This window comes from Alexandromys fortis, unplaced genomic scaffold (genome assembly GCF_014885135.2).
Source record: "Alexandromys fortis isolate MF-2015 unplaced genomic scaffold, M_Fortis_MF-2015_v1.1 scaffold_221, whole genome shotgun sequence".
Taxonomy (NCBI): Eukaryota; Metazoa; Chordata; class Mammalia; order Rodentia; family Cricetidae; genus Alexandromys; species Alexandromys fortis.
Window position 1 is genome coordinate 1,813,970 of NW_026068096.1, and position 16,518 is coordinate 1,830,487.

Consider the following 16,518-nt stretch of genomic DNA (forward strand, 5'->3'; position numbering starts at 1 on the left):
AATAAATAAAAGAAAAGAAAAAGAAAATCAAAGAAGGCGCAACACCATTCCACACTTGCTGGAACGTTTGCTACTGTCAGACCCCGGCCACTGCTGTCCAATGACGGACGATGCCAGAAACAAAAACTTGGACACCACAGAACCCAAGGTCCTGGACTTCTGGCAGCTTAACTATGACCGGAGATCTCAAATTCTCAAATTAATGGAATTTAACGATTCCACGTCTTTAATCCCGGCACTCGGGAGGCAGAGGCAGGCAGATCTCTGATTTCTAGGCATACTGAGCTAGTTTCAGGCAAGCCTGGTCTATAGAACACCTCGTCCCTCTGCCTCCCCTCAAAACGAACAAGGCCTGCAGGTTTCCCAGCCGCGGTCAGGGAGCCGGGTTCAAATCCTCCTTCCCCACCTCACTGGGTATTTATCAGCCCCCCCCCTGCGCTCCGGGCTCCTTGTCTGAAAAATAGACAGGTTAATGTTTGCAAAGTGCTCTCGGCGCGTCTGCTGCAGACGTCAGAAATCTTAAGAATTTTGGCTCGGTCGGAAGCTGGCGGCCGGGCTCCTGGGCCACACCGGCAGCCTCCGCACCCCCGCCCTCAGCGCTGCCCCAGCCAATGAGCGGGTGTCAGGGAGCCCCATGCTAATGACGTCCTCTCCGGACTCCGCCCCAGTGACGGAGCACATGCCACGCCCCTATATTAGCCTCCGCCAATAGGAAGCAGAATGTAAATTACAGGGCTGTAGCTCCGCCCTCCCGCGGAGGTAGCAGACCGGTGGGCACCGCGGCAGACAAATTAGGCGAATGCAAATGACTGGGATCCGGGCCACGCCCCTGCAGCCCGGCCTCCTGGGGCGGCCGCGGCGATCCCAGCGTGCCCCGCGCACGGCGGCGCTCTCGCCGGCGTCGCTGGCCGAGCGGACGCTAGCAGGATCGCAGACAGCGGCGACTGGAGGCGGCGGGGGGGGGGGATCCGGCGGCCGGGACACGGCGGGGGGCAGCCGGCGGCCGCCGGGGACACACGGGGCGGTGATGTCGGAGCACGTGGCGACCCCGGGGCCCGGGCCCAACGGCGGCGGCGGCGCGGCGCCCGTGCGCGGCCCGCGCGGCCCCAACCTCAACCCCAACCCACTCATCAACGTGCGCGACCGGCTCTTCCACGCGCTCTTCTTCAAGATGGCCGTCACCTACTCGCGCCTGTTCCCTCCTGCCTTCCGCCGCCTCTTTGAGTTCTTCGTTCTGCTCAAGGTGACCCTTGACCCCTGACCTCTGACCCCAGCTGCCACCCACCTGCCCACTGTCACTGCTTCAGCACCTGACCCCTGACACCTGGATGCCCTGATGTCAGTCTTCCCACAGATGCAGCCCCTGGTCCCCACTTCCCCAGCTCCCAGGCCCCGCCTCTTGCCCTTTGACCTCTCACTCTGCAGCCTGGGAGCCTAGGCCCCAAGGAAGTTTTCACTCAAGACCAGAGCCTGATGTCCCCTTGGGAACACCTCCCACCTGTCATTCCCGTCCTACCCCACTCCGGGCCTCCCCTGGGCACAGTCCCCTGTCCCCCCACCCCCACCCCCACCCCCGTGTCACTTCACTGTTCTCAGTCTGTCAGGCCTTCTGTGGCTCTTGGGTGAGGTCACCTCACTGGGGTCAGCAGCAGAGTCACAGCCCGGGACTGTGTGGCCTGAGTCTTGTTGGGAAATCCCAGTTGCCAGGCCCTGCCCTGGCTGTCTTCCTGCTGTGTTCCAGGGGGACACTGGGTTCGCAGCGACAAAGGCTGCTCAGGAGGGATGGGCACCAGGCTGCTTCTCACTGGGCAGCTTGCCTGTGACAGCCTTCCAAGAGGAGCTGGCTGGGCCATCTGGTGTTGGGGGCGTGGCATGATGGCGGATGTGCTGGTGTTGGAGGCATTGCCTTTTCCTCACATGGGGTTGGTGAAGGTGGGACTGGCTCCTGTCACTGCTCCAGAGCTAGTAGTTTGGGGTTTCATAGAGGTAGCTCAGGTACAAGCTCCAGACAGAAGTCGGGTTCCCCTCAGTCTCCAGTCCCTGGTTTGGAGATGAGCCAGCGACCCCTCTTCCTAGCTTCTACACCCTCAGAGTCTCCGATGATGCCCCCAGCTGGGGTGCCGGGGGTCTGTTGGATCACAGTTGGTCCATGCTGTCTGAATTGGGACAAACAGGCCTTTTAGTGACTGGTTTCTGGGGCTGCTGTTTCGGGGAGCCCTGTTGCTGTGTTTCCTGCCCATCCTGCCTGCCCAGCTTCCTCCCAGCCTTCATAGAGGCCTGTCAGGCCTGTACCACCTGTACCCTGTCCCCACACCCAGCCTAGGCGTCAGCTCCTGTGGAAATCCAGAGAAGAACTGCTGGCTGTGGTGTCCCCTCTGCTGGCCTTACAGCCTCAAAGACTGAAAATAGACAGCCCTCCCTTGAGGCTCTGGGAGCCTAGGCTAAGCAGCCATACTGTGTGGGTGACCGTGGGGTAGAGGGAGCTGCAGGCTCCTCAGGGTGTGAGCAGGAGTAATGGCCCCAGCTCAAGCCCTGCTTGAGTGGAGATGTGACACTGGCAGGTGCTGTGTGGCACCCTTTGGTGGGCTGGGATCTCCTGGAGATCCTGACTGAGGCTGGTGGCACCGAGTGTTCTGCGGGAGGTGATAGCATGCAGCCCTCACCAGGCCTGTGTGACCAAATTCAGTGCCTGTTTCTTTGGCACAGAGTGGGTAGATGAGCGGAGGAGTGGCCCCAGGGCCTGAGTGGGCCTCATTCAGTGACAGGTAGGAACTTGTGGGATTGCCTAGCAGCTGTGGTGCAGAGAGAAGCCTAGATACGTCCACCTGTCCAGTGGCCACCTCCCTCTGCTTCTGGTTGCCCAACATGTGGAGCATGGGCCTGTCTACTCCCAGTTCTTGGGCCTGACTAGCAGGAGCCGCTGCCTCTGCTCTCAGCCTGGGGGGTCGGACTTCATGACACTTAATACAGGAGAGCCTCACAATTCACAGGTTAGTGTTGGCTTTAGGTATGGTGAGCTCCGGACTTTAGCCTTGCTCTCAATCCCAGGGTCCCCACCATCTGCCTGCTGCTCTGTATCCCCTCAGGTCACTACTAGGAGGGCTGGGGCAGGCTGCAGAGGGGAGGCATGGGCAGCAGGCAGAGCAGGGTGGGCAGCGGAGCGGCCCTGGCTGGTTCTGGCCTTAGGTTGCTTATGTCCCTTAAACCGCTACTTAGCGGAAGGTGGGGACACCTAGCAGAAAGTGGGGGTGCTGCTGCTGTGCTTGCCACCGCAGAATCTCTCTCTCAAGATTGGGGTTCAGGAGTCCAGTCTCGTCCATGAAGAGTGTCAGGACTTGGGTGCACGCATTGAGCATGCCAGGTTGTTCAAGACTGTCATGGCCCTGGTGACTCCCATCACCTAAGGGTCAGGGTCCTGGTTCTCGTGGATCTGCAGACAGACAGAGATCTGTACTGGTCAGTGGGACTGTGGGAAGTTCAGGCAAGGTATCAGTGGGGGCCATAGAGGAGTTTTACCCTATACCCTGTATAGGCCCAAGGAGCGCAGAGCCCCCTTCAGCCCAAGGACACAGCACATGAGGGACATCCTGGGGTCTACAGGTGCTGCGAACATCCCTGGCCTCCGCCTGACATGGGTTAGGGCAGTGATTCTCAACCTTGAATCTGTGACCCTTCAATACAGTTCATGTGGTGGTGACCCCCAGCCATAACATTATTTTCATTGCTATTTCACAACTGTTATGAATCATAGTGTAAAAATACCTGCATTTTCCAGTGGTCTTAGACAACTCCTTCCCCCCAAGGGGTCATGACCCATAAGTTGAGAACCCCAGTTACTCTCACACTGTGCAGAGAAAGGGGAGGTTGTTCCCAAAGGGCAGGGCCTCTTGAGTGACTGTAGGTCTAGCACAGGGTATTTGAGGTTAATAAGTAGTATTAAGTAATCTGTGACTTTTAAAAACTTGTAGCCAGGTGGTGGCTCTACAGAATGCGTGTGTGAATACATATGTGTGTGGGAGCCTGTATCCCCCAGTATTCATGGGGGGTCAGAATAGCTTGAAGGTGTCAAACTGGGGATCGAACTCAGGTTCTCAGGCTTAGTGGCAAGCACCTGTACCAACTGAGCCATCTCTTTTCTTGACCTGTACTTGAATATCTGGAGCTAGGTTGATCTCAGCCGGGCATCATGGACCCTGCAGGGTGTGAGCAGAGCTCTTGCCTTCCCATTCTAATCCCCCACATGGCCCACGGTTTCCTTGCTGCAGGGTTACCAGCAAGAGTGGCCATTGCCCTTTTCCAGGTGAAAGCTACATTTCCCAGGCAAGGCAGCCTGCTACTACTGAGGTGCCCTGGCCCCACCAGGGCAGGGCAGGGCAGCTATGTCCTTATGGCTCCTGCTAGTCCCAGGAACAGGGCAGAGGGTGCCTTGCTGGAGACCTTGGCTATTCTTAGCTGGTGAGATCAGGGTTTCTGTTAGTAGCAGTAAGACTGGGGTCCCCAAAGGCAACTTTTTTTTTTTTTTAAGATTTATTTATTATATATACAACATTCTTTGCATGTATGCTTGCCAGAAGAGGGCACCAGATCTCATTTTTTTTCCTTTTTTTTTTTTTTTTTTTGGTTTTTCGAGACAGGGTTTCTCTGTGTTTTTGGAGCCTGTCCTGGAACTAGCTCTTGTAGCCTGGTCTCGAACTCACAGAGATCCGCCTGCCTCTGCCTCCCAAGTGCTGGGATTAAAGGCGGCACCAGGTCTCATTATAGATGGTTGCTGTGAATTGAACTCAGAACCTCTGGAAGAGCAGTCAGTGCTCTTAACCTCTGAGCCATCTCTCCAGCCCCCGCCAAAGGCTACTTTGAGTTGAAGCAGCTGCTGGGCCAAGAAACTGTTGGAGGGTAGTGGTCCAGGAAACCCTTGCAGTGGGGACCTTAGGCACCTGGGTCCCAAGGAGGCACAGGCAGCCAGGGATACCTGGCTGGCAGAGGGGTGTCCCTCTGCCGTGCTGACTGCCCTCACCCCACCCCCAGGCCCTCTTCGTACTTTTTGTGCTGGCCTACATACACATTGTCTTCTCCCGGTCGCCTATCAACTGCTTGGAGCATGTTCGAGATCGATGGCCGCGGGAGGGCGTCCTGCGAGTAGAGGTGCGTCACAACTCAAGCCGGGCACCAGTGGTCCTGCAGTTCTGTGATGGGGGTCTCAGCGGCCTGGAGCTGGGGGAGGAGGAGGAGGAGGAACTGACCGTGGAAATGTTCAACAACAGCTCCATCAAGGTAAGCGGGTCTGGGTGCCCAGTCCTGGGGACACCCACCCAGTAGACCATCAGGGACTGACACCTAGGCCCCCTGTGCTGCAGTTTGAGCTGGACATTGAGCCCAAGGTGTTCAAGCCTCCAGGTGGCCCAGATGTCCTGAATGACAGCCAGGACTTCCCTTTCCCTGAGACGCCAACTAAAGGTTTGTGGCCCCAGGTAGGGCGGGTGGCAAGGCCACGCTGAGGGTGGGGCAGCTGACCACTCTTTCTCTGTCTGCAGTGTGGCCGCAGGATGAGTACATTGTGGAGTACTCGCTGGAGTACGGCTTTCTGCGGCTGTCACAGGCCACACGCCAGCGCCTGAGCATCCCTGTCATGGTGGTCACCCTAGGTAAGGCAACTTGGGCACCCTAGCGGGCTGGGGCTAGGCCAAGGAGCACCCAGCTGTGAAGGGCTCCCGGCTTCTGTGAACTCTTGACTCCCATCTACCCACAGACCCCACCCGGGACCAGTGCTTCGGAGACCGCTTTAGCCGACTCTTGCTGGACGAGTTCCTGGGATATGACGACGTCCTCATGTCCAGTGTGAAGGGCCTAGCAGAAAATGAGGAGAACAAGGGTGGGGCCCTGGGCGGGGAGGACGGGGAAGGGAGGATGGCGGCCACCCAGCTGCTCATGGCTGCCTCTCCCAGGTTTCCTGAGGAATGTGGTGTCTGGGGAGCACTACCGCTTTGTCAGCATGTGGATGGCGCGCACGTCCTACCTGGCGGCCTTCGTCATCATGGTCATCTTTGTGAGTGAATAGGCATGGCTGGCACTCCTGGGGGCCTGCTGGGCTGGGGTGCCCACCCCCGGCACCCTTGACCCTGACCGACCTGCCCGCCCGCAGACCCTCAGCGTGTCCATGCTGCTGCGCTACTCGCACCACCAGATCTTCGTCTTCATCGGTGAGTCCTGGCCGGCCGGGGGTGGGCTGGGCTCTCCCCAGGCCCTCACGGGCGGCCGCCCTGTGCCCGCAGTGGACCTGCTGCAGATGCTGGAGATGAACATGGCCATCGCCTTCCCCGCAGCGCCCTTGCTGACCGTCATCCTGGCCCTCGTCGGTGAGGACCCCCGCTGCGCCCCCGCCCCCGCCCCGCCCCACCCGTGCCAACCCCGCCGCGTGTCCCCGCAGGGATGGAGGCCATCATGTCTGAGTTCTTCAATGACACCACCACGGCCTTCTACATCATCCTCATCGTGTGGCTGGCCGACCAGTATGATGCCATCTGCTGCCACACCAACACCAGCAAGCGGCACTGGCTGAGGTGGGGGCGGGGCCAGTGGGGGCGGGGTCAGAGGTGGATCCGGGTGGGACAGGGCGGGGCCTGTCAGACAGGGCAGCTTCTCCCGTCCTGCAGGTTCTTCTACCTGTACCACTTTGCCTTCTACGCCTACCACTACCGCTTCAACGGGCAGTACAGCAGCCTGGCCCTGGTCACCTCCTGGCTCTTCATCCAGGTGAGGGCCGCCCCTGCCCTGCTGCGCCCCACCAGGCTGGCTGGCCTACTGCTGGTGGGCAGAGCCTCGTGCGGCCTGGCTCACCTGACTTCTGACCTCCGCAGCATTCCATGATATACTTCTTCCACCATTACGAGTTGCCGGCCATCCTGCAGCAGATCCGCATCCAGGAGATGTTGTTGCAGACGCCACAGCTAGGCCCCGGGACCCCCACAGCACTGCCTGACGACCTCAACAACAACTCTGGCTCCCCGGCGGCCCCCGATCCCGGTCCTCAGCTTGCGCTGGGCCCCAACTCCAGCTCCGCTCCCGCGGGCGGAGCATCTGGGCCTGGCTCGCTGGGCGCCGCAGCCTCGGTGTCCGGCAGTAACCTGGGTTGGGTGGCCGAGACGGCCGCCATTATCTCGGACGCGTCCTTCCTGTCGGGGTTGAGCGCCTCACTGCTGGAGCGGAGGCCGGCGGCCCCCAGCACCCCGGACAGCGCGCGCCCTGACCCCGGGGTCCCTCAGGAGGATTCGCCTGCGCCTGCCGGGTCCTGAGAGCAACAACTTCCCCAGCTCCCGGCGGGCCGCGGCCGGAGCCTGAAAGAGCTGTGGTCTGCAGGGAGAGGGGCTGGCGGTGAAGGTTCTGGAAGCGGCCAGGACAGGGCGGCGAGGTGCGGTGGGCGCGTGGCCGCCGGCCACCTGGTGCTCCCCAGTGCCTTCCTCACAGCGCCCACACGGGGTCGAGCGCCCGGGCCCGGACTCGCAGGTGGCGGCTCAGGACGTGGGACGCTCGTTCTATGCTATTTAATTGCAGTGTACAGAGTCGTGTTTGTATATAGAATAAACTGCCGTGGACAGCGCGGCCGTGTGGTCCCTCAGCTTTCCGCCGGTGGTACCTGCAGCAGGCGCAGTGGCCGGAGCTGGGCGCCATCCCCCAGTCGGGCCCGCAGCTCCCCGCGCCGCAGCAGTGCACTGCGCAGACGCTCCCGCGCCGCCTCAATGCGCAGCTCCAGCTCCTGCAGCTCCGCTTGAGGACCAGGCCCATTGGAGCAGAGCCACGGGCGGTCCCCGCCGGCCTCCCGGGTTTCCAGGAGGAACCGCACGCGCCGCTCTCGTTCAACAGCCCTGCGCACCCGCCTCCAGCGTGCCGCTCCTTCAGCTGCAGGCGGCTGCTCCTCGGGGCCGCTAGGACAGAGAGGAAGCAGTGGCCCTTGCAGCCCTCCTGGCCACCTCCTGGCCACCTGGGGCTCCCCCTCCCTGTCCCACGCACACCTGCACTCTTGCTCCGGCTTCTCCTGGTGCCCTTCTGGCGTCCCAGTGTTGAGTGCTCGGTGGATCTTCTAGGGACACAGACAAGCATGTCAGTGGGCGCCCGGGTTGCCCATCTGCGCTATCCCACCCTTTTCTGGTCCCTGCCACCTCACCTGACTCGTGTGAAGCCAGTACTGCAGTTTGTTGCCTCTGCGGATACGTGGCAGCACCAGGCGGTAGAAGACGTGCTCACCCAGAGAGCTGAGGAGTGCGCTGCCCAGCCCGAGACACAGCAGCACAAACAGCCCCGAGAAGTGGTAGACACCCATCTGCAGCGTCTGCACAACAGCCATGTCCCCAGGGGGTCAGGGCCAATAGGTGGGGAGATCTTAGGAATGAAGGGGTGTTGGGGCTGTGTAGGGTGAGTGCCAATGCACGCAAGCATAGCCAGAGCTCCCCACCCTGTGTACCGGGCGCCTGCCCACCTCCGTCATGGCGAACACCCGCTTCCCGCAAGGCACCATCTTGTACCACTTGTCATGGAGCAGGTCAATGAAACCGGAAGACTTGTAGCGACTGATGAACTCCGACAGGTTGGAAGTGAGCGGTGAGTTCTGGGGCAGCCCTATGCCGTAGCCTGGAGAGGTTGAGCCGGGTGGGAGGAGGCTCCACTAAACTGCGTGCACCCACGGCTGGGATGCCCAGAACCCCACTCCACACTCACCCTCGATAGCAAAGGGTTTGCCCACGGTGAGCAGCTTACAGTCAGCGTCAATGGACACCTCGTAGTCCAGTAGAGACTTGTCCATGATGAAGGCGTTGAGCTTGGGTGGGTCGCTCCTGTGGAGCAGGATGGTGCAAGGTCAGCAGGTCCTGAGTGGCAGGTGGCCCTCCGACGCCACACAGTACCCCGCAGACTCACGTGAGCATGGCCACTCCATGTGGAGTGGTGGGCGCACTGTGGCGCCGCATGTGTGCGTGCATCTCAGGGAAGCTCGCCTTGATGTAGGCCTCTGCGCTGCTCTCCCACACGGTGCCGAAGCGGAAGCCTTGGGAAGGGTGGTGCAGCTGCGGAGGAGGAGCGCTCAGCCGGCAGCCTGGGCCCCTACCAGGGCCTGCTTGACCTCGCGCAGGGGCCTAGTACAGAGCTCAGATGCGGTACCATCAGCTCCGCAAGTGCTTCATTTGGGAACCCCAGAGACACTCCATATTTTTCTGCTCTCACCCCAACCCCAGTCCTCACCTCACCTGGCCTTGGCCATCAGCCATTATGGTGGCTAGAGCATTGGGCTCTAATTGCAGGGAACGCAAGATTGGGGGTGGGGTCAGCAGGATGCGACCAGCTAGATCCCAAAGAAGGGGAAACTGAGAAATAGCATGAACTACAAAAACATGAAAGGCGAGAATAAACTCAGATGTACTTCAGCATGCCTGCCATCCCTGAAGGACGGCAGTTGTTGGTTTATATTTTTTTCGCGACAGGGTTTCTCCGTAGTAGCTTTGGAGCCTGACCTGGAACTAGCTCTTGTAGATCAGGCTAGCCTCGAACTCCTGGAATTCCGCCTGTCTCTGCCTCCTGAGTGTTGGGGTTAAAGTGATGCGCCACCACCGCCCACCTGGCTGCAATTCTTTAAAAAAAGGACTCATCCTTAAGAAGGAAGGCCTCGGATGGTGGAGGCGCACCCCTTTAATCCCAGCACTTGGGAGGCAGAGGCAGGCGGATCTCTGTGAGTTCGAGGCCAGCTTGGTTGGTCTACAAGAGTAAGTTCCAGGGCAAACAGGACTGTTAAACAAAGAGACCCTGTCTGGAGGTAGGGGAAGCAAACGGAGGTGTCATCAGGGTGGGGCCTAGAATCCCCCAGGGAGGAGCTGGGGCAAGGTCAGGGGGTAGAGTCCCTGGATTCCATTGCCAGCACTACAATTGCTGAGCCCAGTGCCACCCCACTCTGACTACAACCCACAGCCCCTCAGCTTTCCCAGTCCCCACCTTGGGGTCATGGATTCCAGACAGCTCCTCAAAGGTCTTGTCCCCGACCATGACGGCAGCCAGGTTGGCTGTGTAGCTAGACAGCACGAGCAGGCAGAAGATTGCCCAGAGGTTCATGAGGAAGCGTCCGGTAGGACACTTGGGTGTCTTGCTGGAGACAGTGCGCCCAAAGAGGATGGCATAGCAGAGGTTGAGCGCCGAGGAGTAGGAGAAGACAGTGCCACGGTTGCGGCCACGGGGCGTGAGGCCGTAGGGGCTCCGCCATTCGTACAGGGTAAGGAAGAGTGCTGTAAGGTGCAGAGCCGCGAAAACACCCACCCACATGGACCAGTGCAGGGGCCACATGAAGGCCCCGATGGGTGAGGCCGTGTCCCGCGTACGCACCATGATGCCCAGGCTGGTGGAGAAGAAAGGGCTGGTGAAGTCCACCACTCGGGAGCGAGCCGAATTGATGCTGAAGCTGGTCACAGCCATGTGTGCCCGGCCAGCCAGTAGATCGCCCACCAGGCCTGTCCAGCGTCCATCACGCAGGGCCCCATATTTGCCGTCCCCCACAATATAGAGCTCGAAATCAAAGGCCAGGTCCTCAGCCAGCCGCTCCAGCAGGTCAATGCAGTAGCCGTAACAACATCTTCGCAGCGCGCGGGGAACCGAGCCGTTGGCTAGTGCTGCAAACAGCGCATCCAGCTTGGACGAGTCGTTGGTGCCTGGGTCTAGACACAGCTGCCCAGCTGGACACTGCCCATCCTCATCGGATTCCCTGGTGAACACAAACGGGTGCTCCACCAGGGTCACCACTCGCAGCTTCGGTCGTGCCTGGGTGCCAGATGGAGACGGGACGCGCACAGCAGCTGTCCCGGGCTCAAACTCCAGCTGTCCGTCCTGCCAGCTGCCCACCGTTGCCCAGGCTGGGGCGCCCAGCGGATCCCGGCGTAGGCTCCACACCTTGAAATGCCGGGACACGTACACCTGAGAGGAGCCTGTCACCCATACGGCCCCTGTGCGGCCCTGGAAGGATGTGTTGCTTAGAAATCTGGGGAATGGAAAGAGTAGGGATTATCACCACTCTGAGAGCGCTGCGCCTTGCTCAGCTAGCCCCCGCCTGGAAGCCATGGGGGCTCTAGGCTGAGGATGGAGGGACAACCACCCGCCTCTAGGTTCTGTTCCTGCTGAGGCACCCACCCCTGACACACGGGACAGAGCCAGGCTATGGGCCTGGCCTTTTCCCCGAAGCTGGACTCACCGTGCCAAGGTGTGCCCAGATGACTCAGGCCCAGCTGGTTTCGGGTCCTCACAGTTGACGGCACCTGGAAGCAGGGAGCGCTCCGGATGTGCGAGGGCCATGCTACCGAGTGCTCGTGCCACAAGCTCCACCGTGTCGTGAATGGCAGCTTCCAGTGAGGGTCGTTTGATTTCTCCCAACGCCAGCACCCCAGGTGACAGGCCGGCCGTGGGCAGTGCCTCCGCGGGCAGCGGTGTGCCCAGTAGCCACTGAGGACCTGGTGGTGCAGCCTCTAGGATCTCATGTGCGCGGGCAGCGCTGCAACCGAGGAGGACCGCGGCAGGCACTATGCTTAACCCCCCGTCCAGTGCCCCCAACAGGGACAGTCCAGCCCGAAGGCCGCCATTGCTACTGTCCAGCTGACTCAGGTCCAGCACGAACTTTGGAGCCTGGCCAGCACGGCTAGTCCAGAGTGTCACAAGGCTGCCAGGGTCCCGGACACGGCAGAGTACCAGGGCAACGTCCTCCCAGGCATGCGCCTGTAACAGGGACACCAGCACATCCAGTATGGTCTCCAGGGGACTGGCCCAGTCCAGCTGCAGATGGAACGGGGTCTGGGAAGAGGTGGTTCCAGTCAGTGCTAGTGAGCTTGGTATCTGCAGCTCCATCTCCACCCCACTCTCTCAAGCTGGGCACTGTCCTGCCTGCTTCAGCTCACCCTGCTCTGAACCCTCTAACCCTCCCCGCTCAGGCTGGTCTTGAACTCACTATCCTCCTGCCTCTACCTCCAGAGCCCTAGGATGACAAGCAGGTACCATTTCTTCCAGTTATGCCCTGCTGAGATGGGATCCCAGACTTCATGCACCGTGGCCCAGCCTCCCTCGTTGTCTGGAATTCCCCCAGCTACAATGCCCTTTCCTCTCCAAGCTAGTCAACTCCCATATGTTGGGGAATAATATTTTGAGGTGTGTTGCTTTTGTTTATGCTGCATTTATTTAACTCTGTGAAGCTACGATTCTCTGTCTGTCTAAAACACCTGAATGGCCAATAGCAAGGGAGGAGTGAGGATAGACAGGGCTGGCAGGCAGAGAAGGGGGGAAATGAGGAAGAGAACAGAACAACAAGAGAAAAAGGAGAAGGGAACCCAGCCACCCAGCAACACAGCCAGTCACGGACACGTCTTTGATTCCAGCTTTCGGGAGGCAAAGGCAGGCGGATCTCTGTGAGTTCGAGGCCAGCCTGGGCTACAGAGTGAGTTCCAGGACAGGCTCCAAAGCCACAGAGAAACCCTGTCTCGAAAAACAAACAAGCAAAGGTTTACAGAAGAGAAAGATAAGATCCCAGTGGCAAAAGGTAGATGGGTTAATTTAAGATAAGAAAAGCTGGCAAGAAACAAGCCAAGCTAAGGCCGGGCGTTCATTTTTAAGAATAAGACTCTGTGTATGATTCTTTGGGAGCTGGGTGGTGGGCCCCAAAAAAGCCTAAAGGGTAAAACATCACACAACACCTCCACATCCTTCAAAACCCAGCTCTGTTGTCTCTTCTCTGTAGACCTGGACATTATCAGGGAGAACCTTGGACTCTCCAGAGCGCTCCCAGACTTTGGTTCCTGTCTGTCTGTCTGTCTCTCTCCCTGCTTTGGCTTCTGTCCTGACCTAGTTCCACCCCACCAGGCGCCCCCTGGTGCTCAGCACATCCCAAGCGTCCTTAGGGGTTTTGTAGCACATTTGAAATACTCAGGGGTCCCAGTAGATACCCAACATCCCCTGGGCGTTGCTGAGGAACACAGGAGGATGCCTCGGCTCTGTTTGGGGAGGCCAGGCCAACCCCAGAGGAGCCGGAATTGGCTCAGAGGCTGGAAGCATAGCTGGCCACAGTTCCCAGAACGGGACGATCTTCAGCTTGGGTCTTGAGTCTCCCACCCAACCAAGTGGCCTTAGGTGATAGAGGGAACCCAGGGACGAGGGTCTTAAGCCCTGCTCCGGGTTGTTACTCCTGGTGGGAACTTTGGTTGGCCTGCTTGGTCCGTAGTGAGACAGCTTCAGACACAGAGACAGACAGACCCTAGCCGGGTGTAATGGCGCATGCCTTTATTCCCAGCACTCGGGAAGCAGAGGCAGGTGGATTTCTATGAGTTCAGGGCTAGAGGCTCTCTCAAAACATTAAGTAATTTTTAAAAGTTTAAAAAAAAAAAAAAAGACATAGCGAGGATGAGGATGGGACATGCCGAGGTTGGGGATAGACCGGCTCTGCTCTGGGGATGGAGGCCACCAGAGCGCTGTGGATAGGAGTTGCTGGCCTGTAGGGCCCCTGGGAAGGAAAGATGGACTTCTGGGAGGATTTCCCAAACTGGCCAAGTCCAAGGAGAAGAGAGTGGCCCGCCCTCCTAGCCAAGGCGTGCTTAGGAGGGAAGGGAGGGGGCAGGGGTCCTCTCCATTCCCTGGTTGGAGAAGTGGGGCTCCCGCTTCCCGTCCCCGCGCCCCAGGGTCCCCAGCGTTCCCTGCGTACCGGGGTTCCAAGGGGCGCGCGCGCCTCCCTCCGCAGGATGCTCAGTACCGGGGTCTCCGTGGCCGCTGCCAGGAACTGCAGCAGCCGCAGCTCGGGCCGCGCCTCGGGAAAGGCTACCGAGGCCACCACGCCGGGCGGTGCCAGGACCTGGCACAGACCTCGGGCCAGAGACGCGGGGTCCCGGGCGGGGGACGCGATGGTCACCAGATCCAGACTCAGGTTGTGCGGCAGCCGCGGTGCGGGGATGGCCAGGGCGGCCAGGACGCGGGTGCGGGCGGCGGGCGCGCGGGGCAGGAGCGCAGCTAGGCGCAGGGAGCCCCCGGCACGCGAGGCAACCCCGCAGGGCTGAGGGTGACCGCTCACCGCCCGGAGCCCCAGCGCCAGGACGAGCCACAGCGTCCTTACACGTTCCATCCCGAAGTTGCCACTGTGCGCGGGGAAGGAAGAGACACCTGGGCCAGTCCGCTCCGTCCCTCCTTCGGGTCCCCGTCCACTGAAGGAGGAGCTGGGCTTGCTGTGGCTGGCAGGGAGGGACTGGGTGATGCCTCCCACAGCCCAGAGGTTCTCAGAACAGTCTCTGCCAGCTCAATCGTGTGTGCACCCTGGGGAAACTGGGGCAGACACATCTGGTGGAAGGTAGATGTGCCCTCCAGTCCCGGCAATCATCTTTTTGGTAATTTTTTTTTTTTACTTTATTGACATACTGAGTTTATTTCACATGTATGTTTTTGGTTTTGTCTCCCTACCATTTCCACTTCTGACCACCACTATGTCCTATCCTAACACTCCATACACACTGAGAACCAAGTACAGGGGAGCGCCATCCTTGAAAACTAACCAAGCATTTTAGACAACACACTGTTGGCAATGGAACCTGGACAACATTTATCAAACACAGGAGGGAAAGTTCTCCCTTCCCATTATAAAAAGGACAGCCAGATATACCAACTGTTGCAGAAATAAAAGACGGAATATTTCAAACTGTTTAAACCATGTTCCTTTTTTTAATATTTATTTATCGTGTATACAATATTCTGTCTGTGTGTATGCCTGCAGGCCAGAAGAGGGCGCCAGATCTCATTACAGATGGTTGTGAGCCACCATGTGGTTGCTGGGAATTGAACTCAGGACCTTTGGAAGAGCAGGCAATGCTCTTAACCTGAGCCATCTCTCCAGCCCTAAACCATGTTCTTAAGGAGACTGCCTCCAGTGCCAGAGGTCTTGATAGCAATTCTTCACATCTTCACCCTCCTCATCTTCATCATCTTCCTCTCCATCATCACCCTCATCCAGACATACTCAACAGCTTTACATCCTCCTCATCTTCATTCTCTGACTCCTCTACAGCTCTCAGGTGCCGCCACTACTCTGCACTTCAACCTTCCGACCACAGGTGGTGGGATTTCAAAGCCCCCAAGAGAAACGCTTGGCTGTACAGACCTTTTCAAAGTTGCCAGCGTTGCTTTAGTTGGACTGCCTGGACAGTTCACTGCTTCTGCCTCTGCGATGTGTGATTGTCTTTCCCCCAGCACCTGAACTAACCGTTTTAGTGATAACTGGTGTTCATCCTCGCCATTATCCACCTTAAAGCGATCATCTTTGTCGGCTTTTAGTTCACAACCGAAAAGGTAGTTCTGAGGCCTTAGAGGGCTCACGTCCATCGAGTCTTCCCTGAGGCGGAGGTGCGTTCTTGGGTGGAGAGAAGTGGGATCGAGAGTACTGCCTGCCGCTCCTCAGAACAGACACACAGGCGGCAATCACACCAGGGACCGGCAACAATCTTGAATCACAAAAACCAAACAACAAAAAGGTATCTGTATTTATATCTTGGGTTTGTGGGCTAAGTTGCATTCTGCAGCCCATGTGGGGACAGCCTTTTGGGGTCTGTCATTCCTCTCCACTCTGTGGGTCCTCAGACTTGGCTGCGAGTGTCCTTACCCATCTTGTTTTCTTCTCTTTTAAAATATGTATTATTATTGGTGCACGCCGTCAATCCCAGCGCTCCGGAGGCAGAGGCAGGGGGATCTCTGTGAGTTTGAGGCCAGCCTGGTCTACAGAGCGAGTTTCAGGACGGCTGGGGCTACACAGAGAAACCTGTCTCAGAAAACAGTATTATTTTTTGTATTCGTTTGAGACAGGGCTCCATTATGCAGCCATGGCTAGTCTGGAACTCCAAGTTCACACCAGGCTGCCCTTGAACTCAAGAGATCCATCTGGGTCTGCATTTGGAGTCTCCGTGGAGGGTGGGTCCATGCTCTCAGGGACCATTGGATTCCCTGGAGCTGGATATGCGCCACCCAGCACGGGTGCCTGCAACCAAAGTCACGTTCTCTACAACAGCAGTCTCAACTGGCCGTAGAGAAACCTTTCTGGCCTCCAGAACTCTTTAACCTTCCAAACCCAGTGTCAAAAGCCCAGACACACACACACACACACCGCCAAGCTCGTCTTCCTATGACTCATTTAGGCACCATTGTCATTGTCCCCTCGGTTCAGGGAGGACAGGGTAAATTCAGTCCAGTTCCTCCTGCCTCTCCGGGCTCTCCTATAGTCGATCCTTCACTGCTTGAGCAATCACCACACTCTCCTCCACCACTCCAGAACCCTCTATAGCTCCACTGTCTCCCCCGCAACTCAATTGACTAAGGGTCCAGCTGTCCGCTGAGTGTGGCCTGTAGCGTCAGGGACCAAAGGCTTTCCTGGCCAGGAGGCTCCTGCTGGGAACTCTGTGGCCTGTCCTCACAGGCAGGGCCTGACAAATATGGCATTCTCCCAAGATCAGGCAGCGCCTGCAGGGAACACTCAGCCCTGATGAA

At 58.6% G+C, this 16,518-nt stretch overlaps 2 protein-coding genes across 4 annotated transcripts; one reads left to right on the plus strand and one right to left on the minus strand.

Annotated features, from left to right (window-relative positions):
• Positions 1 to 883: 883 nt before the first annotated feature.
• On the plus strand, positions 884 to 7,594 carry Tmem259 (transmembrane protein 259). Of its 3 annotated transcripts, none has more exons than XM_050123558.1 (11): positions 884 to 1,243; positions 5,026 to 5,271; positions 5,355 to 5,454; positions 5,532 to 5,642; positions 5,747 to 5,869; positions 5,943 to 6,043; positions 6,140 to 6,197; positions 6,321 to 6,353; positions 6,425 to 6,557; positions 6,651 to 6,750; positions 6,855 to 7,594. In XM_050123558.1, exons 1-11 carry the CDS (start codon positions 1,028 to 1,030, stop codon positions 7,287 to 7,289), a joined length of 1,656 nt encoding a protein of 551 aa, XP_049979515.1. In that variant the 5' UTR covers positions 884 to 1,027; the 3' UTR covers positions 7,290 to 7,594. The 3 variants fall into 3 exon arrangements, with proteins under 3 accessions (XP_049979515.1, XP_049979513.1, XP_049979514.1); XM_050123557.1 differs by having other exon boundaries at positions 885 to 1,243; positions 6,270 to 6,353; XM_050123556.1 differs by having other exon boundaries at positions 6,140 to 6,353.
• Positions 7,595 to 7,609: 15 nt separating this feature from the next.
• Positions 7,610 to 14,255, minus strand: Grin3b (glutamate ionotropic receptor NMDA type subunit 3B). Its single transcript, XM_050123563.1, has 9 exons — positions 13,703 to 14,255; positions 11,216 to 11,808; positions 9,973 to 11,005; positions 8,908 to 9,053; positions 8,710 to 8,825; positions 8,471 to 8,622; positions 8,159 to 8,323; positions 8,007 to 8,074; positions 7,610 to 7,919 (listed from the first exon to the last, which is right to left on the minus strand). The coding sequence occupies exons 1-9, from the start codon at positions 14,114 to 14,116 to the stop codon at positions 7,610 to 7,612; spliced, it is 2,997 nt and encodes a 998-aa protein (XP_049979520.1). The 5' UTR covers positions 14,117 to 14,255.
• Positions 14,256 to 16,518: the final 2,263 nt, after the last annotated feature.